This window comes from Pelobates fuscus, chromosome 8 (assembly GCF_036172605.1).
Source record: "Pelobates fuscus isolate aPelFus1 chromosome 8, aPelFus1.pri, whole genome shotgun sequence".
Taxonomy (NCBI): Eukaryota; Metazoa; Chordata; class Amphibia; order Anura; family Pelobatidae; genus Pelobates; species Pelobates fuscus.
The window spans coordinates 3,650,429-3,668,720 of NC_086324.1; the positions used below are offsets into that span (position 1 = coordinate 3,650,429).

An 18,292-nucleotide genomic window follows, 5' to 3' on the forward strand; every position below is an offset into this window, starting at 1 on the left:
GTAGACTTTTTTATATAATGCTCACACAAAGCAAGGTGGCAACTCAAGAAATATGGTATAAAATGGAAAAAAAAATGGGGTTGGAAATCTATTCTCATTATTTTGGGTTGTAGAGGTAAATAAATAATTTATTAGAGAGGCACTAACTAAATCCCAGAGTTAACGAGATGGTGGGATAAATTTACAAACGACAAAGGACTCAGAAATAATGAATGGGAAAAAGAACTACAAGTACATATAGTACATATAGAAGAAGAATGGATAAACTCTTTAAACAAACTAAATAAAAATATTCACTGCTTAAACTTTACAGAAACCCAATTTAAACTATCAAATAGATGGTACCTAACACTGAAACGCTTCAAGAGAATCTTCCCAGAGTTATCAGACAAATGCTGGAAATGTGATCCACATCTGGTGGCAGTGCACGCTCGTAAACAAATTTTGGAAAGAAGTAATTAAGATAATCTATCAAATAACGGAAAGAAAATGACCTCTTAAGCCTGTAGTGGTCTTATTAAACACGCACTGGCCAAATATGACAAAAAGAACATCAATGTTAATATTATACATAGAAAAAATAGAAAGAAATGGGATCGGTGTGAAAATGGGTGTAAAAAGGAATAAACACCACCTCCACACTGATCCCATGCACCTGGAGGGCATTCCAGCAATGCCCAAGGGCTTAACCCTAGATACTAGCAACAGAAACAAAGCTGATGCTGACTGGAGATAAAGACGTAGGCACCAAAGCACCCAGTGGTATGGAACAATGTAACCAGAAGGAGACCACGAAATATCTGAAATACCAAGTATCAACACAGAAATAAATAGTGACTCCAAATAATAATAATAAGTACCAAAGTAGCCTTATAAGGCTACTCCCATGCCTAAGTAAGTGAGGAGATAAGGTTACTAAACACCTAAGTCTGCAATATTCATATAGGCTTTATTAGTCCTGGCCCTTTAATGCATAGAGTGTTAGTAAATCTCCACTTAGTAACTAAGCACCAGAAAAAGTGCCAAACTGAGGAAGGTCACAGTCTAAAAGATTGGCAGCCCTAATAGTCAAACGTAGACAGACGGATAAAATAAAATAAAGAAAGCCTCTCTCCTTGTGAGACTTACTAGATAGGCATAGAAGAAAAAATGTAAATCATAAATCATAACAAACTCCCATGCCTAAGTAAGTGAGGAGATAAATTGCTAAACACCCAAGTATTTCCTGGCCTGGCCTTTTAATGCATAGGGTGTTAGTAGATCTCCCCGTAATTCCTGAGCACCGGTAAAAATGCTAAAGGGTGAAAGGTTACTGTCTAGAGCAGGGGTAGGCAACCTTCGGCATTCCAGATGTTGTGGACTTCATCTCCCACAATGCTCTTACAACCTTAATGCTGGCAAAGCATCATGGGAGGTGTAGTCCAAAACATCTGGAGTGCTGTAGGTTGCCTATGCCTGGTCTAGAGGATCAGCAGCGCTAATAATCAAAAGTAGGACAGATAAAGTAAAGTAGAGAAAGCCTCTCTCCCTGTTAAACCTACTAAATAGGCATAGAAGAAAAAATTGAAAAGAAAAACTTAAATCATAACAAAAACAGGTATCGCACAGTGCAGTGAGGTGTGTGCAAGTTAAAATTAAACCCATAGGAAAGAACCTGACGCGCGTTTCGGTGCAGTATATATGCACCTTTGTCAGAGGCTTTGTTTATTATTACTAATATTACACAGAATTACGTCAGCTAAATTGCTTTTAGCACAAAATTGGAAAACAGGGATAATTCCATACACCAATGAACTAATAAAACAAGTTATATGGCAAGCAAGAATGGAAAGGGGTGAATTTAGGAAATAGATATAAGCAAATAGAAGACTGGGATACATGGATAACAATATGGATAATATATCAGGCTTTCTCTGCTCTATGCAGTGATCTTGGTTTTTCTCCTTCTTTCAGAATTTAGATTGTAATAACCAATGAATATAGATCGTATGCTCCGTAACAGTGAAGGGAAGTACTAGACCAGATGAGGGGAGAAGAAAGGAAAAGAATACAACCCCAAAATGGGCAGACAAATAAAATAATAAAACATCAAAACTACATAGGATATAAGAGGTTCTCTCAGGTTCTCTCTCTCTCCAAATCAGATGAGTAACGTTGACAGAGAAAAAAACCTATACTACAAATTAATTAATAGAGAAAGGGGGGGGGGATCCGGGTGGGAGGGATAAGTAAGATTAACAGTATTGCAAGATATATTTATGATATTGATGATGACATTGTAACAAGGCCTGAATTACATAAGCATTATCAAAACGTATGCAAGGCAGGTACACATCTGAAATAAAAAAAAAAAACTGAAAAAAACAACAGCAAAAATACACCTAAAAAAACCCATACTGATAATCTGATAGAATAGGCAACAAAATACACCATGAAACATAGCTGTGACAAACCAAACCTCGTCACAGGCTCCTAAAGGAGCCTGCTAGCCAGCCTCCTGCCCCAGGATTATGGGCCATGAAAAATATACTGTAAAAGGGCTTGGTTTGTGCAATTTGGATTATATTGTTCGGTAACCGAACAGCCGCACGAACCAATTTGTTAAATTGTATGTTTTTGTAACTGAAAGATAATTTAATTATATGTTTGTGTGCTCAGGTAATTATCTCCCAGGCACAGGGGATGAGTATGTGGAATGTTTGCTTGTAACTAGTTCCCTCTCAGGTGTATGTTTTTACTGTAGTTTACTCTCAAGTCCAGGGGGAGTGCCCATTGCATATAAGGCCAGTGTTGGCTGCCAATAAAGGTATCCCAGCTTGTACTCCCAGAACTATGTGTCGTCTGGTTAGTGGGAGGGGAAAGGGCTACTCTTTAATCACTGTTCAGGGTGGAGGATTAGACGAGGAAAGTCCTTGTAAGGACTGGAGCTCCCAGGACTGAGTGTCGTCCAGTGCCTGGGGGTGTCTAGAGCGAGTTCCCCATTCAGCTCCAGGAGGGAGCGGTTCCAGGACCCCAGTCAAGCCACTGTGACTGTGGGGAGAATTGCTGCGGTTTGTCCCCTGTTCCAGCTAGGAAGCGGTCCTTGGCGGAGGTACCCAGCCGGGTACAGGGAGCTCCGTTACAGGTACCTATGCCAATCGCTGCTTCCTAGTGCCTACCGAGTACCACAAGCACTGCACCGGACACCATAATGGTCTCGCCATGATTTTCCACCCTGGACCAACACCTGGATCCAGCTCTCAATGAGAAGATCTCTCCTCCAAGAGAGTATAGCATATAGCCCATAAAAGAGCAAGTGATATAATTTATTAGCTTTCTCCCACACACATGATCGAGGCTCTATGCTGTGGATGAACTGAACAGCTTTATTGGGAGCCACACACAACCTTTTATGCAACTCCCCATGCAAGGGGTTTCCTTAATCACATTCCAGGGGCATTTCCCACTGGGTTATACATACATATAAAAGGTGGAGCTCCTAGGTAATAATTCAGCAGATATTCTAATAGAGCTTGTAAACTGCTTCTCAGTGTCTTCTTTTTAGACAAAAGATACAGTCATCACTATTCTGTTGTATTTGATGATAGCTGACTTACAATAACATAATGCAGTCTATTAATCAGCCAGGGTTTATTGATCACAAGTCATATTAAACACATTAAATCACTTTGCTGTAGACACCACCCAGTATGGCTGAGCTCCATACACATGCTGCAACGAGTGAGCAAAATTGGAGGTGTTGCAGAAAACATCCATCGTTTGGTACATTCTTATCCCTTAGTAACACCCAGAGGTATTTCAACTCTATTGTGGACCATATCGGCATTCGCTGGAGTCCTATCTACGATCTCCAATGCTAGTCCCTAGTCTCCTGTAACGTCTTCGTGGGTGTTCTAAACTAGAACTCACTCTAAGAGATATGACAGTCTCCCCTGTTCCCCATCGACATAACCAACTAAAACAAACAAAAAAGAAACGGGTCTAAATACCCATTTCGTGCAACACAGTGTCCTAAGTGAAGAGTTAAAGGGACACTATAGTCACCTGAACAACTTTAGCTTAATGAAGCAGTTTTGGTGTATAGAACATGCCCCTGCATCCTCACTGCTCAATCCTCTGCCATTTAGGAGTTAATTCCCTTTGTTTATAAACCCTAGTCACACCTCCCTGCATGTGACTTTCACAGCCTTCCATAAACACTTCCTGTAAAGAGAGCCCTATTTAGGCTTTCTTTATTGCAAGTTCTGTTTAATTAAGATTTTCTTATCCCCTGCTATGTTAATAGCTTGCTAGACCCTGCAAGAGCCTCCTGTATGTGATTAAAGTTCAATTTAGAGATTGAGATACAATTATTTAAGGTAAATTACATCTGTTTGAAAGTGAAACCAGTTTTGTTTTCATGCAGGCTCTGTCAATCATAGCCAGGGGAGGTGTGGCTAGGGCTGCATAAACAGAAACAAAGTGATTTAACTCCTAAATGACAGTGAATTGAGCAGGGAAATTGCAGGAGAATGATCTACACAATAAAACTGCTTTATTTAGCTAAAGTAATTTAGGTGACTATAGTGTTCCTTTAAGTGAAACAAATCAAAAACCTGACGTGCGTTTCGGTGTGTTAAAACACCTTCGTCAGGGGTTGAAACTTGCCTTCTAAAAAAACGGGACTTTTAAATGTGTAATAGCCAATCAAATGTAGGGTCTCCCTATCGCCATCCATGACGTGTGGGATTACCCCTACGTCACTGGTGACGTGCCGACCTACATAGCAAAAGGGGTGAGGACGCGGAGTTTTCACACTGACGTCATCTCATTGATAGATCCGAATGATTGTACTGCCCGATATCGGGATGGTGCTCCATTAACACAGTGCCTTGATTTTTTTCCCCCAAGAATAATTGTAATAAAGGATGAAGAAAGGGGGTTGTTGTACTCGTCTAAGGAGTCCCAAAGGGCCCCCCTGCTAATATGTTCCAGTTAGGGGAACAAAATGTATTGTACCAATTACAAATTCAGACCCCTTGTTATTGAGCAGTAAGGGAATTCTGGACTGTTGTACAGTCTTTATAAATCCTACATAACAAAGCTAATATGTACTCCGTCCCTATACATTACACTCTTGGACTCTTAAAGTGGCAGTATCATCACTAATTAAATTGCCCATGCTTCTTGTGAAGCTTGTGGTACAGTGCTAAGCTAAGGTAAGTATAGGGGTCCTAATTTTCATAACCAATTTAGCTTGGTAGGGGGAATAAAGACTGGAACGAAAATTTAAATCTGAATCAATCCATTTTAATGGGGCAAACAATTCCTATCACCCAATCTAGGGCTTATGTTCAAATTAATTAATGCTATCAATTCCCCTAGGTAAGTAGTCATAAAAAGGAACAAAATGCACTGTAAATGTCTAAAAAATCCCAGGGAGAAACCCTAAGTGCCAGCTCAGGGGAACTGAATGTATTTGTACTAGGATAGATGTGGGCCTCTTTCCCCTACATTAATGGGGGAATTAAAGGCAGTCTCCAGAGGTGCTTGATATAATGAGCCTCATATAATCTCTGCTATCTTATCCGTGTGCATTATAATAGGAAGCTCATTCATCGTATTCCCTATTCTGTGAGCTGGCTATTACAGTATTTACATAGGCCCAGTATAGTTAGTGCTTTCTGTGTATACGTGTAAATATTTACAGTGCATTCCAATATTTATAAGTTGTGTATATATATATATATATATATATATATATTATGAGATCATGTGATAAACGGGGAGTAGGAAAAACCCTGGTTTAGTCTCTTTGGGGACAATGTTTGCAGACGGTAAATCCAAAAGCACTCCTTCCTCCTAAGGCGCTGGTCCCAATTGCCCTTGCTCTGGTCCTGTCTTACAAGTTCTGTACCCTGGAACCTAAGTACAGTGGCTTCCCCCTGATGAGCATTTTTAACGTGTCTAGAGACCGGGTCTCTATGTGTCTTGTTGTTTTCACTGAATTGACATGTTCTAATATTCTTCTCCTGAAGGGACGAAATGTTTTTCCCACATATAAAATCGTGCATTGACAGGTAATCAAATAGACCAGGCCCTTGGAGCTACAATTGAAGAAGGAGGGAGTGTCAAAATGCAGACTATTTGAGCTATTTTTGAAATTTTTTGAGTCTCTTTTAATAAAATCACAGGCTTTGCATCTGCAGGCTTTGCATCTTGACCCTTTAAGACTGGAGAGTCCTTGAGATTCCTCCCTCTCCTAGCTACTAGGCATGCTTGTGACGGGATAATGTCCTTCAATAGTTCATCCTATTTCAATATGGGCCAGAATCTATTCAAAATGGATCTAACGTGGTCCCAACCTGCGTCGAAAGTGGCGACGCATCTAAGTTGTTTCTGGTCTGACTCATTCGTTTTCCTGAAAGATGGACTATCTTCTCTTATGAGACTCTCTCTCTCCGTGAGGAGAGCTCTGTGGTAAGCCCTCTTAAGGCATTTATTGGGGTATCCTTTTGATCTAAACATGACCCTCAGATCTCTGGCCTTGGATTTGAAATCCTCAATATCCGAACAATTACGCCTAAGGCGTAAGTACTGGCCTATGGGAATTCCCTTTTTCTGTGGGGTTGGATGATGACTCCTCCAATTGAGCAGACTGTTGGTAGCCGTACTTTTCCTGAATAGGTTGGTCTTTATAGTCCCATTAAAATTCGGGATCAAAGTAAGGTCTAGAAAAGTAAGAGACGGGGTTCCCACTTCAGCTGTAAACTTGAGGTTTAAATCATTAGTATTGAATGTCCGTACAAAGTGGGAGAATTGTTCCCCTGTGCCTGTCCATATGATTACAATATCATCTATGTACCTTTTCCAGTAATAGATGCATTTGGTTAGGGCATTGAAATACCTCTGGGTGTTCCTAAGGGATAAGAATGTACCAAACGATGGATGTTTTCTTCAATTATACCGGAGCTAAACGGCCAGCGGTTTAATTTGCCCGTTGTGGCTTATCTGAGTACAGATGCGAAGGCTGATTTTTCTCCATTACAAGGATTACTTTGTAACAAATGTAGCAATCTTCGGTTCCCTCCCCCTGTTTATCCCGATAGGTTTTTAGGAAATTTTGCTCATTTTAACCCACTGAGGGCTATCTGCTCTGAGGATCCATCTGCCTTCTTGCATTAGGTCTTGTAGGCGATAGTCAAGCGAACAACTAATCAATATATTAGCCTAATTAGACCCAAGCTTTTCTGTGTTCCCTTTATTTTCGCATTTTTAATTAAAGATTAATAAAGTTATATGTAAAAAGTTTTGTGAATAAAGGGCACTTGCAAATATACTGGAACATTGGTTCCAACTGTTCCCTCATATAGACACCTACCATAACCAAGTTAGAGATTTTTGTGTATCATTCCTATTGTGTTGTTTATTCATGACCATTGCCAGCATTCTTAGATCTCCCTAGTTGGAGACGATGTTTGTTTTTCAGTTTATTAATTAAATTGGGTATAAGCCCTCGGTGGAGCCGGCACCACCACCTGACCATACTGCCTTGTACCTATCTCCCCCCCCCCCCCCCCTTCTTGTTTAGAGCGGGGCTGTTAGAGACAAAGCTATAATCTTTGCTTTAATTTAATATGAAGAAATATAATAGAAAAAATACCGGCACTCTAGGTCTTCCAAACGATATTTATTTTCTGTCAATCCAAAGGGTCAACGTTTCAGCCCCCGTTCGGGGGCTTTCATCAGGACACATCAACACATCAATTTTGATGTGTCCTGATGAAAGCCCCGAATGTGGGCTGAAACGTTGACCCTTTGCATTGACAGAAAATAAATATCGTTTGGAAGACCTAGAGTGCCGGTATTTTTTCTATATATATATATATATATATATATATATATATATATATATATATATATATATATATATATATATATATATATATATATACTTAAATCATAAATATATGATCTAAGTATATATTTAATTTTACACTGTTTTAAACAGTTTTTTTTTTTTTTGTCAGGCAGCAGGGGGAGTACCTGTCATTACAGGCACTCCTCCTGCTGGCATTGCCTTGGGCGGCTATGCCGTCCATGTGATCGCTAGGTCCTCGCAAGGACTTTGCATTCACATGGCCTAGGGGGGCCGAAGAGGAAGGAGGGGGACTCCCTGGGCTCCCAGGTAAGTCCCCATACTGCGATTGCCGGCGTGTGATCACCGGCGATCGGGTAAGTACATAGAGCCGGTTCCCTAAGGACAGCATAGCACGCTCACGTCCTTAGAGGGTTAAACACATCCCAAAAGTACCCCCAAAACACATGAAAACCCCACAAAAGTCATATTCCCTGATAACCCCCTGATCTGGGTGACCAATAAATCCAAAAATCACTCAGATCGGTTCAGTGGTTCGGGATTTCCATGGAAGTCAATTATTTGACCGACCGCGCACATGGTCCTATGCCCAAAACAGTTCCATGGAATCAGGACTAGTGGTCGGTCTAGTTAGGTAGATTAAACCGAACAAACTACCGAACAGATTCAATAGTCTTACCCTGGAGCTTGTTCACCTTGTTCAGACGAACGATTCCACCAAACAGTGCCCTTCTACGATGTACAGAACCGAACGCAGGTTATGTTGGAAGTCCAGCAGTGTTCGGGAGTTTCAGTGTCCGATTTCAGTTCCATGAGTTTGACGCCCAAACACCACTGCCTGTGTTCGCGGGAACAAGATGCGTGTGCGGCCACCCAGACGAACAATTAAAGCACTGAGGTTGGAATTGTTACAAAGTGTCAATTAGGCTTAATAAGCTCCCGGGTGGTCCATGGTTTGTGCGTCCATTCGGTTCCTAAACAGAATAGGGAAAGTGCATGAACAAAGTCTTTTATGAAAGAACAAGAGTTATAGGCGCTCACTATAGTGAAGTAGGTTGGTAGGGGCTGCGGTACACAATAAAAGGATTGCCAAAACCTCGTGTGATTGATAAGCAGAAAAAAGTTTGGCGTATACTGTGCCCAAAAATCATACGTACATAGACCTTCAAAGAGTACAATGCTGTGAACCTCAGGGTAATAGAAAGAGACAATAATGGTACAGTACAATATGATAAAGTGCAAATTATGCAGATAGTGGCTATAGGAAAACCACTCACATTTAAATCACATACTGATAATCTGATAGAATTGTGAAATAGTGCTTAATCCTTGTAAACTGCATGTAATTGTGTGAAAGGTCACTTTTAACAATGTGATCTAATTATTGCACTTCTTCATATGGGGTTAGTCAGTAACTGTATCACAGAGATCTTAAAATAAATGCATTATATTTCTGTAATATTAAACAGAATAAGCAGAGCACATTTCATGTGATATCTGTGGATATTTGTGGGACCTCACTTACTGACCACGATCTCTCTAGTTTATTGCTGCTCAAACAATATCCAATTGCAAGTGGGAGGTACATTTTAAAGGTTTTATCTTGCCTGTTGTAAAGTTAACCCTTGTATCGCAGTCCGGGTGTGAATTACAGGCTTCATTTTGTTTATAAATGATTTAGACCCGATAACGGAGCAGCTCCCTCCCCCTCTGTTTGTCATTCCAAAATTCTGTTAGTCCAATAAAAAAAAATATATATATTTTTTTTGTTTAGCATGTTTTCTTTGACTTGCAGTAGATTTCATATCTAGTATCTACAGCCACCACAAGTCCTCCTCTTCTTACCTAGCGTCAGGACAATACAGTGGCCCAACACGCAGAATTAAGTCAACACGGAAAATAATAAACTAAAGAGGAAAGGTATTACTGGGCCTTAAAATGGCCAGAATTAACGTATATAGAATAACCAGAAACTAGCCGAGGTGAGGAATGCAGACAGAAGCATAAACAGTAAACAAAAGCCATAGGGTCAGGAAGCCAGAAATATAAATAGTCAGAACAAGCCACGATCGATAACCAGGATAACAATAGACAAAAATGCGCTCTCGGATAACCAAACAGAATGGAAACCATGACAGGGCAAAGAGGAAACACATTAAGAGGTTTAAATAGCCCAAACCTAACTGCTATTGGTAGGCAGGGATCATGTGGTACCAAAACGTGGATGCGCGCCGATAACGTGGCGATGCACGCACATCCACGTGCCCCCCAACCCTGCGGGGCTTCAAACAACCATCATCGGCCATCATCCATAGAAATTCCGGGCTCACTGGGGAAGGACGCTCCGGTGGGTTGGTCCATGATCCACCACGTCTTTGCTGAGTATATGGGGCCAGCTGAGTGACCGCAGCGATCCGGTGAGGTCACTTGCGTCTGCGCATCAGGTGCCATGACACCTAGCACAGACTTTCTTGTCTGAGCCAGGAAGTGAGCAGTCAGAGGCTTCCCACTGAGACACCTTGCGGGCTAGCTATAAATATGGTAGCTTTCCGATCCCAGACTGTATTACAATGACAAGTCTGCAGGTAGTAGTCTGCCTTTGAGTTTAGTCTGGCGAAGCCAAACTACCAGGAAGAAACAGGACCGATTATCTGATTACGAGCCAGATAGGTTTATCCGTGTTCATATACTTTTGAAACAAATTAAGTGATCTTTTACATCCTCTAAACTATACTGTGTTTTGATTTGTATTTTTTTTTTATTATATCCAACTAATCAGACTGTGGGGAATAACTGGAGATAACACCATGGAAATAGTCAGAATCCCTGATAAATCTAGCAATAATAATATAGTTTATTGGTAGTAATACTACTGACCATAGAAACACGAAGGGCTGAGTTTTCTCGTGAATCCCTAAATGAGATGATTGCCTGCGCTTCTCTCAGTCTCATAGTCAGCACTGCGGCAGGAAAATAACATTTAATGAAGTCGTTTTATCACCAAAATCTGATCACCAGAGAAACACAAACTGCTTGCATCTATGAAACCACACAGCAGCATAATTAGAGAAAGCATGTTCATTTATCACAGAACATCATGTCGAGCACAGTATTAGGTCATCAATCAATACAGAGTGACATCAGAGATTTATCCCCACCCTTTAACTGTGTCTTCCAAGTGGTAGCAAACAAACACAAACTTTATAGCCGCACACAAAGGGTTAATGGGAAGGCTACCAACAGGGCTTATTGACATGGGTTGAAGGGTTAATGGGATTTAGGCAGTTGGGGATATTGGCAGGGGTGGAAGGGTTAATGGGATATAGACAGTAGGGGATATTGGCATAGGTAGAAGGGTTAATAGGATGTAGACAGTAGTGGATATTGGCATGGGTTAGTGGGACGTAGGCAGTACGGGATATTGGCAGGGATTGAAGGGTTAGTGGGACGTAGGCAGTAGGGGATATTGGCATGGGTGGAAGGGTTAATAGGATGTAGACAGTAGTGGATATTGGCATGGGTTAGTGGGACGTAGGCAGTACGGGATATCGGCAGGGATTGAAGGGTTAGTGGGACGTAGGCAGTAGGGGATATTGGCATGGGTGGAAGGGTTAATAGGATGTAGGCAGTTGGGGATATTGGCATGGGTGGAAGGGTTAATGGGATATAGACAGTAGGGGATATTGGCATGGGTGGAAGGGTTAATAGGATGTAGGCAGTAGTGGATATTGGCATGGGTTAGTGGGACGTAGGCAGTACGGGATATTGGCAGGGATTGAAGGGTTAGTGGGACGTAGGCAGTAGGGGATATTGGCATGGGTGGAAGGGTTAATAGGATGTAGGCAGTAGGGGATATTGGCATGGGTGGAAGGGTTAGTGGGACGTAGGAAGTACGGGATATTGGCAGGGATTGAAGGGTTAGTGGGACGTAGGCAGTAGGGGATATTGGCATGGGTGGAAGGGTTAATAGGATGTAAGCAGTAGGGGATATTGGCAGGGGTGTAAGGGTTAATGGGATGTAGACAGTAGAGGATATTGGCAGGGGTGAAAGGGTTAATGGGATGTAGGCAGTACAGGATATTGGCAGGGGTGGAAGGGTTAGTGGGATGTAGGCAGTAGGGGATATTGGCAGGGGTGGAAGGGTTAATGGGATGTAGGCAGTACAGGATATTGGCAGGGGTGGAAGGGTTAGTGGGATGTAGCCAGTATGGGATATTGGCATGGGTGGAAGGGTTAATAGGATGTAGGCAGTACAGGATATTGGCAGGGGTGGAAGGGTTAGTGGGATGTAGGCAGTAGGGGATATTGGCAGGGGTGTAAGGGTTAATGGGATGTAGGCAGTACAGGATATTGGCATGGGTGGAAGGGTTAATGGGATGTAGGCAGTACAGGATATTGGCAGGGGTGGAAGGGTTAGTGGGATGTAGCCAGTATGGGATATTGGCATGGGTGGAAGGGTTAATAGGATGTAGGCAGTACAGGATATTGGCAGGGGTGGAAGGGTTAGTGGGATGTAGGCAGTAGGGGATATTGGCAGGGGTGGAAGGGTTAATGGGATGTAGGCAGTACGAGATGTTGGCACAGGTGGAAGGATTAATAGAATGTAGGCAGTAGGGGATATTGGCATGGGTGGAAGGGTTAATAGTATGTAGGCAGTAGGGGATATTGGCATGGGTGGAAGGGTTAGTGGGACGTAGGAAGTACGGGATATTGGCAGGGGTGGAAGGGTTAGTGGGATGTAAGCAGTAGGGGATATTGGCAGGGGTGTAAGGGTTAATGGGATGTAGACAGTAGAGGATATTGGCAGGGGTGAAAGGGTTAATGGGATGTAGGCAGTACAGGATATTGGCAGGGGTGGAAGGGTTAGTGGGATGTAGGCAGTATGGGATTTTGGCATGGGTGGAAAGGTTAATAGAATGTAGGCAGTACGGGATATTGGCATGGGTGGAAGGGTTAATAGGATGTAGGCAGTACGAGATATTGGAAGGGGTGGAAGAGTTAATGGGATGTAGGCAGTACAGGATATTGGCACGGGTGGAAGGGTTAGTGGGATGTAAGCAGTACGGGATATTGGCACGGGTGGAAGGGTTAATCGAATGTAGGCAGTACGGGATATTGGCATGGGTGGAAGGGTTAATAGGATGTAGGCAGTACGAGATATTGGCACAGGTGGAAGAGTTAATGGGATTGCAACGGATCACCTGGCACCCCGACTGGGTACCTCCGTTGAAGGATGCTCCTAGCGCTTCCCGAGGGCTCCAAGCACTCCACTAGATACCATAATCACCTCAGACCCCACAAACCGCCGCAGCTTGGTTGGGGTCTCACCGTCTCCTACCCACCCTGGACCTACGACAAGGCTCCAGTGGGTGAACCTCTCTTGAGTGAAGCAGGAACAAGCTCTTAAAAGAGCTTAGTGATTATCCAAGGGAGTATGAAGAGCATAGCAATCCCTTGTAGCTGTTTCCCCCAATAGGAGACAGGACTCTAGATTGAGGGTGAAGTCGAACTGGCTTAATGAGCACACAGGACTTTCTTATATACACATTTTCCCAAAAGGTTACCACCCACCTGGACCTTGTGGTATACAGGACACAAAGTTTCAACAGCCAATCAACACGGTACAGTCAAACACTCCCAGCTAAGGCACACAAACCCTTCCCTCTGCCTGAGATACAATTAACAAAGACAATGGACTAACTCAATTACCACAGGCTGAAAATATCAAGTTTTACCCAAAACACAGAAACACCCCAAAACCACAACATATCCCCATAAATCATATATCCCTGGATAGCTCTGATCTGGGTGAACAACATATCCAACAATCACCCATATCAGAGCAGGGGTTCAAAAGTATTATGGAAGTCATATTTGAATGACCGCAAGCATGGCTTTCATGCCCAAAAAAGTTCCACAGATTTAGGCTGTGCAGCCGGTCTATCTTCTCCTCTATCCTTGAGATAATTGGCTTAAGTGGCTGTGGTAAGCTAATTATCTCTAAGTCCAAAAACTGTTACAAAAACTATATAAAAATATATAACTCATATAATACAATGTTTAACCTATATGTCCAACATAGCCCCAGATAGCTTGGATCTGAGCGCTCAATATGTCCGAAAAGCGCTCAGATCTCACGAATACAGTTGGATCGCCATGGGGTTAAACAATATCCAGGGCTGATGAGAGATTGACGAGAGACAAAGCAGCCAGTGGAGAACAATAGGATAGGAAAATTGGGAGGGGAAGAGGCACATTTTCCCATGAAATTAAAGGGGCAGAAAAAGTATTTTAAAATCCAATAAGCCCAAATAAGCCCGCTTTCAAAGGGCAATACATCCCAGGGGCCATAGTCCCAGGGCAGGAGGCGGGCAAGCAGGCCCCTCCAAAAACTCATGGAAAACTCCCTTAAAAGGGGGAGTTTGTCACAGGGATGTAGGCAGTACGGGATAATGGCACGGGTGCAAGGGTTAATGGGATGTAGGCAGAAGGGGTTATTGGCACGGGTAGAAGGGTTAATGGGATGTAGGCAGAAGGGGTTATTGGCACGGGTAGAAGGGTTAATGGGATGTAGGCAGAAGGGGTTATTGGCACGGGTGGAAGGGTTAATAGGATGTACAGTGAGGGAAAAAAGTATTTGATCCCCTGCTGATTTTGACCCGTTTTCCCACTGACAAAGAAATGATTAGTCTATAATTTTAATGGTAGGTGTATTTTAACAGTGAGAGACAGAATTAAAAAAAAAAGAAAGAAAGAAAAACGTGTGTCAGAAATAAATATTTGACCCATTCGACTTAGTACTTGGTGGCAAAACCCTTTTTGGCAATCACAGAGGTCAGACGTTTCTTGTAGTTGGGGATTTTGTCCCTCTCCTCTTTGCAGATCCTCTCCAAGCCATTAAGGTTTCGAGGCTGACGTTTGGCAACTCGAACCTTCAGCTCCCTCCACAGATTTTCTATAGGGTTAAGGTCTGGAGACCGGCTAGGCCACTCCAGGACCTTAATGTGCTTCTTGTTGAGCCACTCCTTTGTTGCCTTGGCTGTGTGTTTTGGGTCACTGTCATGCTGGAATACCCATCCATGACCCATTTTCAATGCGCTGGCTGAGGGAAGGAGGTTCTCACCCAAGATTTGACAGTACATGGCCCAGTCCATCGTTCTTTGATGCGGTGCAGCTGTCCTGTCCCTTAACAGAAAAACACCCCCAAAGCATAATGTTTCCACCTCCATGTTTGACGGTGGGGATGGTGTTCTTGGGGTCATAGGCAGCATTCCTCCTACTCCAAACACGGCGAGTTGAGTTGATGCCAAAGAGCCAAAGAACAGTTTCACCTAGTTCTCCTCTGAATCATTCAGATGTTCATTGGCAAACTTCAGACAGGCCCGTGCATGGGCTTTCTTGAGCAAGGGGACCTTGCGGGTGCTGCCGGATTTTAGTCCTTCACGGCGTAGTGTGTTACCAATAGTTTTTTGGTGATGGGCTGATTCCTCACCGTTATGATCATTGAAACTCCACAAGGTGAGATCTTGAATGGAACACCAGACCGAGGGATACTGACAGTTAAGAGAGTGCTCCTAATCTCCGCTCGTTATCTGTATAAAAGAAACCTAGGAGTCAGAAATCTTGCTGATTGATAGGCGACTAAATACTTATTTCACTCATTGACATGCAAATCAATTTTATTACTTTTTTGACACGCGTTTTTCTGGATTTTTTTGTTGTTGTTCTGTCTCTCACTGTTAAAATACACCTACCATTAAAATTATAAACTGATCATTTCTTTGTCAGTGGGCAAACATTCAAAATTAGCAGGGAATCAAATACTTTTTTCCCTCACTGTAGGAAAAAGGGGTTATTGGCACGGGTGGAAGAGTTAATGGGTTGTAGGCAGAAGGGGTTATTGGCATGGGTGGAAGAGTTCATGGGTTGTAGGCAGAAGGGGTTATTGGCATGGGTGGAAGAGTTAATGGGTTGTAGGCAGAAGGGGTTATTGGCATGGGTGGAAGAGTTAATGGGTTGTAGGCAGAAGGGGTTATTGGCATGGGTGGAAGCGTTAATGGGTTGTAGGCAGAAGGGGTTATTGGCATGGGTGGAAGAGTTAATGGGATGTAGGCAGTACGGGATATTGGCATGGGTGGAAGAGTTAATGGGATGTAGGCAGAAGGGGTTATTGGCATGGGTGGAAGAGTTAATGGGTTGTAGGCAGAAGGGGTTATTGGCATGGGTGGAAGAGTTAATGGGTTGTAGGCAGAAGGGGTTATTGGCATGGGTGGAAGAGTTAATGGGTTGTAGGCAGAAGGGGTTATTGGCATGGGTGGAAGAGTTAATGGGTTGTAGGCAGAAGGGGTTATTGGCATGGGTGGAAGAGTTAATGGGTTGTAGGCAGAAGGGGTTATTGGCATGGGTGGAAGAGTTAATGGGTTGTAGGCAGAAGGGGTTATTGGCATGGGTGGAAGAGTTAATGGGTTGTAGGCAGAAGGGGTTATTGGCATGGGTGGAAGAGTTAATGGGTTGTAGGCAGAAGGGGTTATTGGCATGGGTGGAAGAGTTAATGGGTTGTAGGCAGAAGGGGTTATTGGCATGGGTGGAAGAGTTAATGGGTTGTAGGCAGAAGGGGTTATTGACATGGGTGGAAGAGTTAATGGGTTGTAGGCAGAAGGGGTTATTGGCATGGGTGGAAGAGTTAATGGGATGTAGGCAGTACAGGTTATTGGCACGGGTGGAAGGGTTAATGGGATGTAGGCAGAAGGGGTTATTGGCATGGGTGGAAGGGTTAATAGGATGTAGGCAGAAGGGGTTATTGGCACGGGTTGAAGGGTTAATGGGATGTAGGCAGTATGGGATATTGGCAGAGGTGGAAGGGTTAATAGGATGTAGGCAGAAGGGGTTATTGGCACGGGTTGAAGGGTTAATGGGATGTAGGCAGTACTGGATATTGGCAGAGGTGGAAGGGTTAATAGGATGTAGGCAGAAGGGGTTATTGGCATGGGTGGAAGAGTTTATGGGATTTAGGCAGTAGGGGATATTGATCACCTCATCCTTTGTTCTTTCAGGAATGATTCCAGCAAATGGTCAGGTGGATGTGACGGTGACATACTCCCCCAGGGATTACGGGACGGCTCAGATGCAAATGGAATTACTGGTTTCTGAGTTTAATGCTAAACCTCACAAGTGCACCTTTACAGGGATCTGTAACCCACATCTGTCCAAAACGTGTGTACCCCTCTTTCTGTATATTTACCCTGCACTCCACATCTGTACAAAATGTGTGTACCCCTCTTCCTGTATATTTACCCTGTGCTCCACTTCTGTCCAAAACGTGTGTACCTACTGTGTTTTAAGTACAAATACCTTGTCACTGGCGCAGGTTTTCTGATGCACAGCTCGATTCTCAGGATTTCGGGGTACATAATCACACTGTCAGGATTCGGGGTATATAGTCACACTGTCAGGATTCGAGGTATATAGTTAGACTGTCAGAATTCGGGGTATATAGTCACACTGTCAGGATTCGGGGTATATAATCACACTGTCAGGATTCGGGGTATATAGTCACACTGTCAGAATTCGGGGTATATAGTCACACTGTCAGAATTCGGGGAATATGGTTACACTGTCAGGATTCAGAGTATAAACACTGAACAAAATTATAAGCACAACACTTTTGTATTTGCCCCCATTTTTCATGAGCGGAACTCAAAGATCTAAGACTTTTTCTATGTACACAAAAGGCCTATTTTTCTCACATACAGGGAGTGCCGAATTATTAGGCAAGTTGTATTTTTGAGGATTAATTTTATTATTGAACAACAACCATGTTCTCAATGAACCCAAAAAACTCATTAATATCAAAGCTGAATATTTTTGGAAGTAGTTTTTAGTTTGTTTTTAGTTATAGCTATTTTAGGGGGATATCTGTGTGTGCAGGTGACTATTACTGTGCATAATTATTAGGCAACTTAACAAAAAACAAATATATACCCATTTCAATTATTTATTTTTACCAGTAAAACCAATATAACATCTCAACATTCACAAATATAAATTTCTGACATTCAAAAATATAACAAAAACAAATCAGTGACCAATGTAGCCACCTTTCTTTGCAAGGTCACTCAAAAGCCTGCCATCCATGGATTCTGTCAGTGTTTTGATCTGTTCACCATCAACATTGCGTGCAGCAGCAACCACAGCCTCCCAGACACTGTTCAGAGAGGTGTACTGTTTTCCCTCCTTGTAAATCTCACATTTGATGATGGACCACAGGTTCTCAATGGGGTTCAGATCAGGTGAACAAGGAGGCCATGTCATTAGATTTTCTTCTTTTATACCCTTTCTTGCCAGCCACGCTGTGGAGTACTTGGACGCGTGTGATGGAGCATTGTCCTGCATGAAAATCATGTTTTTCTTGAAGGATGCAGACTTCTTCCTGTA

The 18,292-nt window shown here is 42.8% G+C and overlaps 1 protein-coding gene across 5 annotated transcripts in view; it reads left to right on the forward strand.

Moving 5' to 3' along the window:
- CFAP221 (cilia and flagella associated protein 221) overlaps positions 1-18,292 on the forward strand; it is a 128,165-nt gene that overhangs the window by 26,922 nt on the left and 82,951 nt on the right. For all 5 annotated transcript variants that reach the window (XR_010085185.1, XM_063429150.1, XM_063429152.1 and 2 more), the window contains exon 8: positions 16,912-17,071. Coding sequence is in view for 4 of the 5 variants with exons in the window: in XM_063429150.1 (XP_063285220.1) it covers positions 16,912-17,071 (160 nt within the window). In the remaining variant the exon portion in view is untranslated. The remainder of the gene's footprint in view (positions 1-16,911; positions 17,072-18,292) is intronic.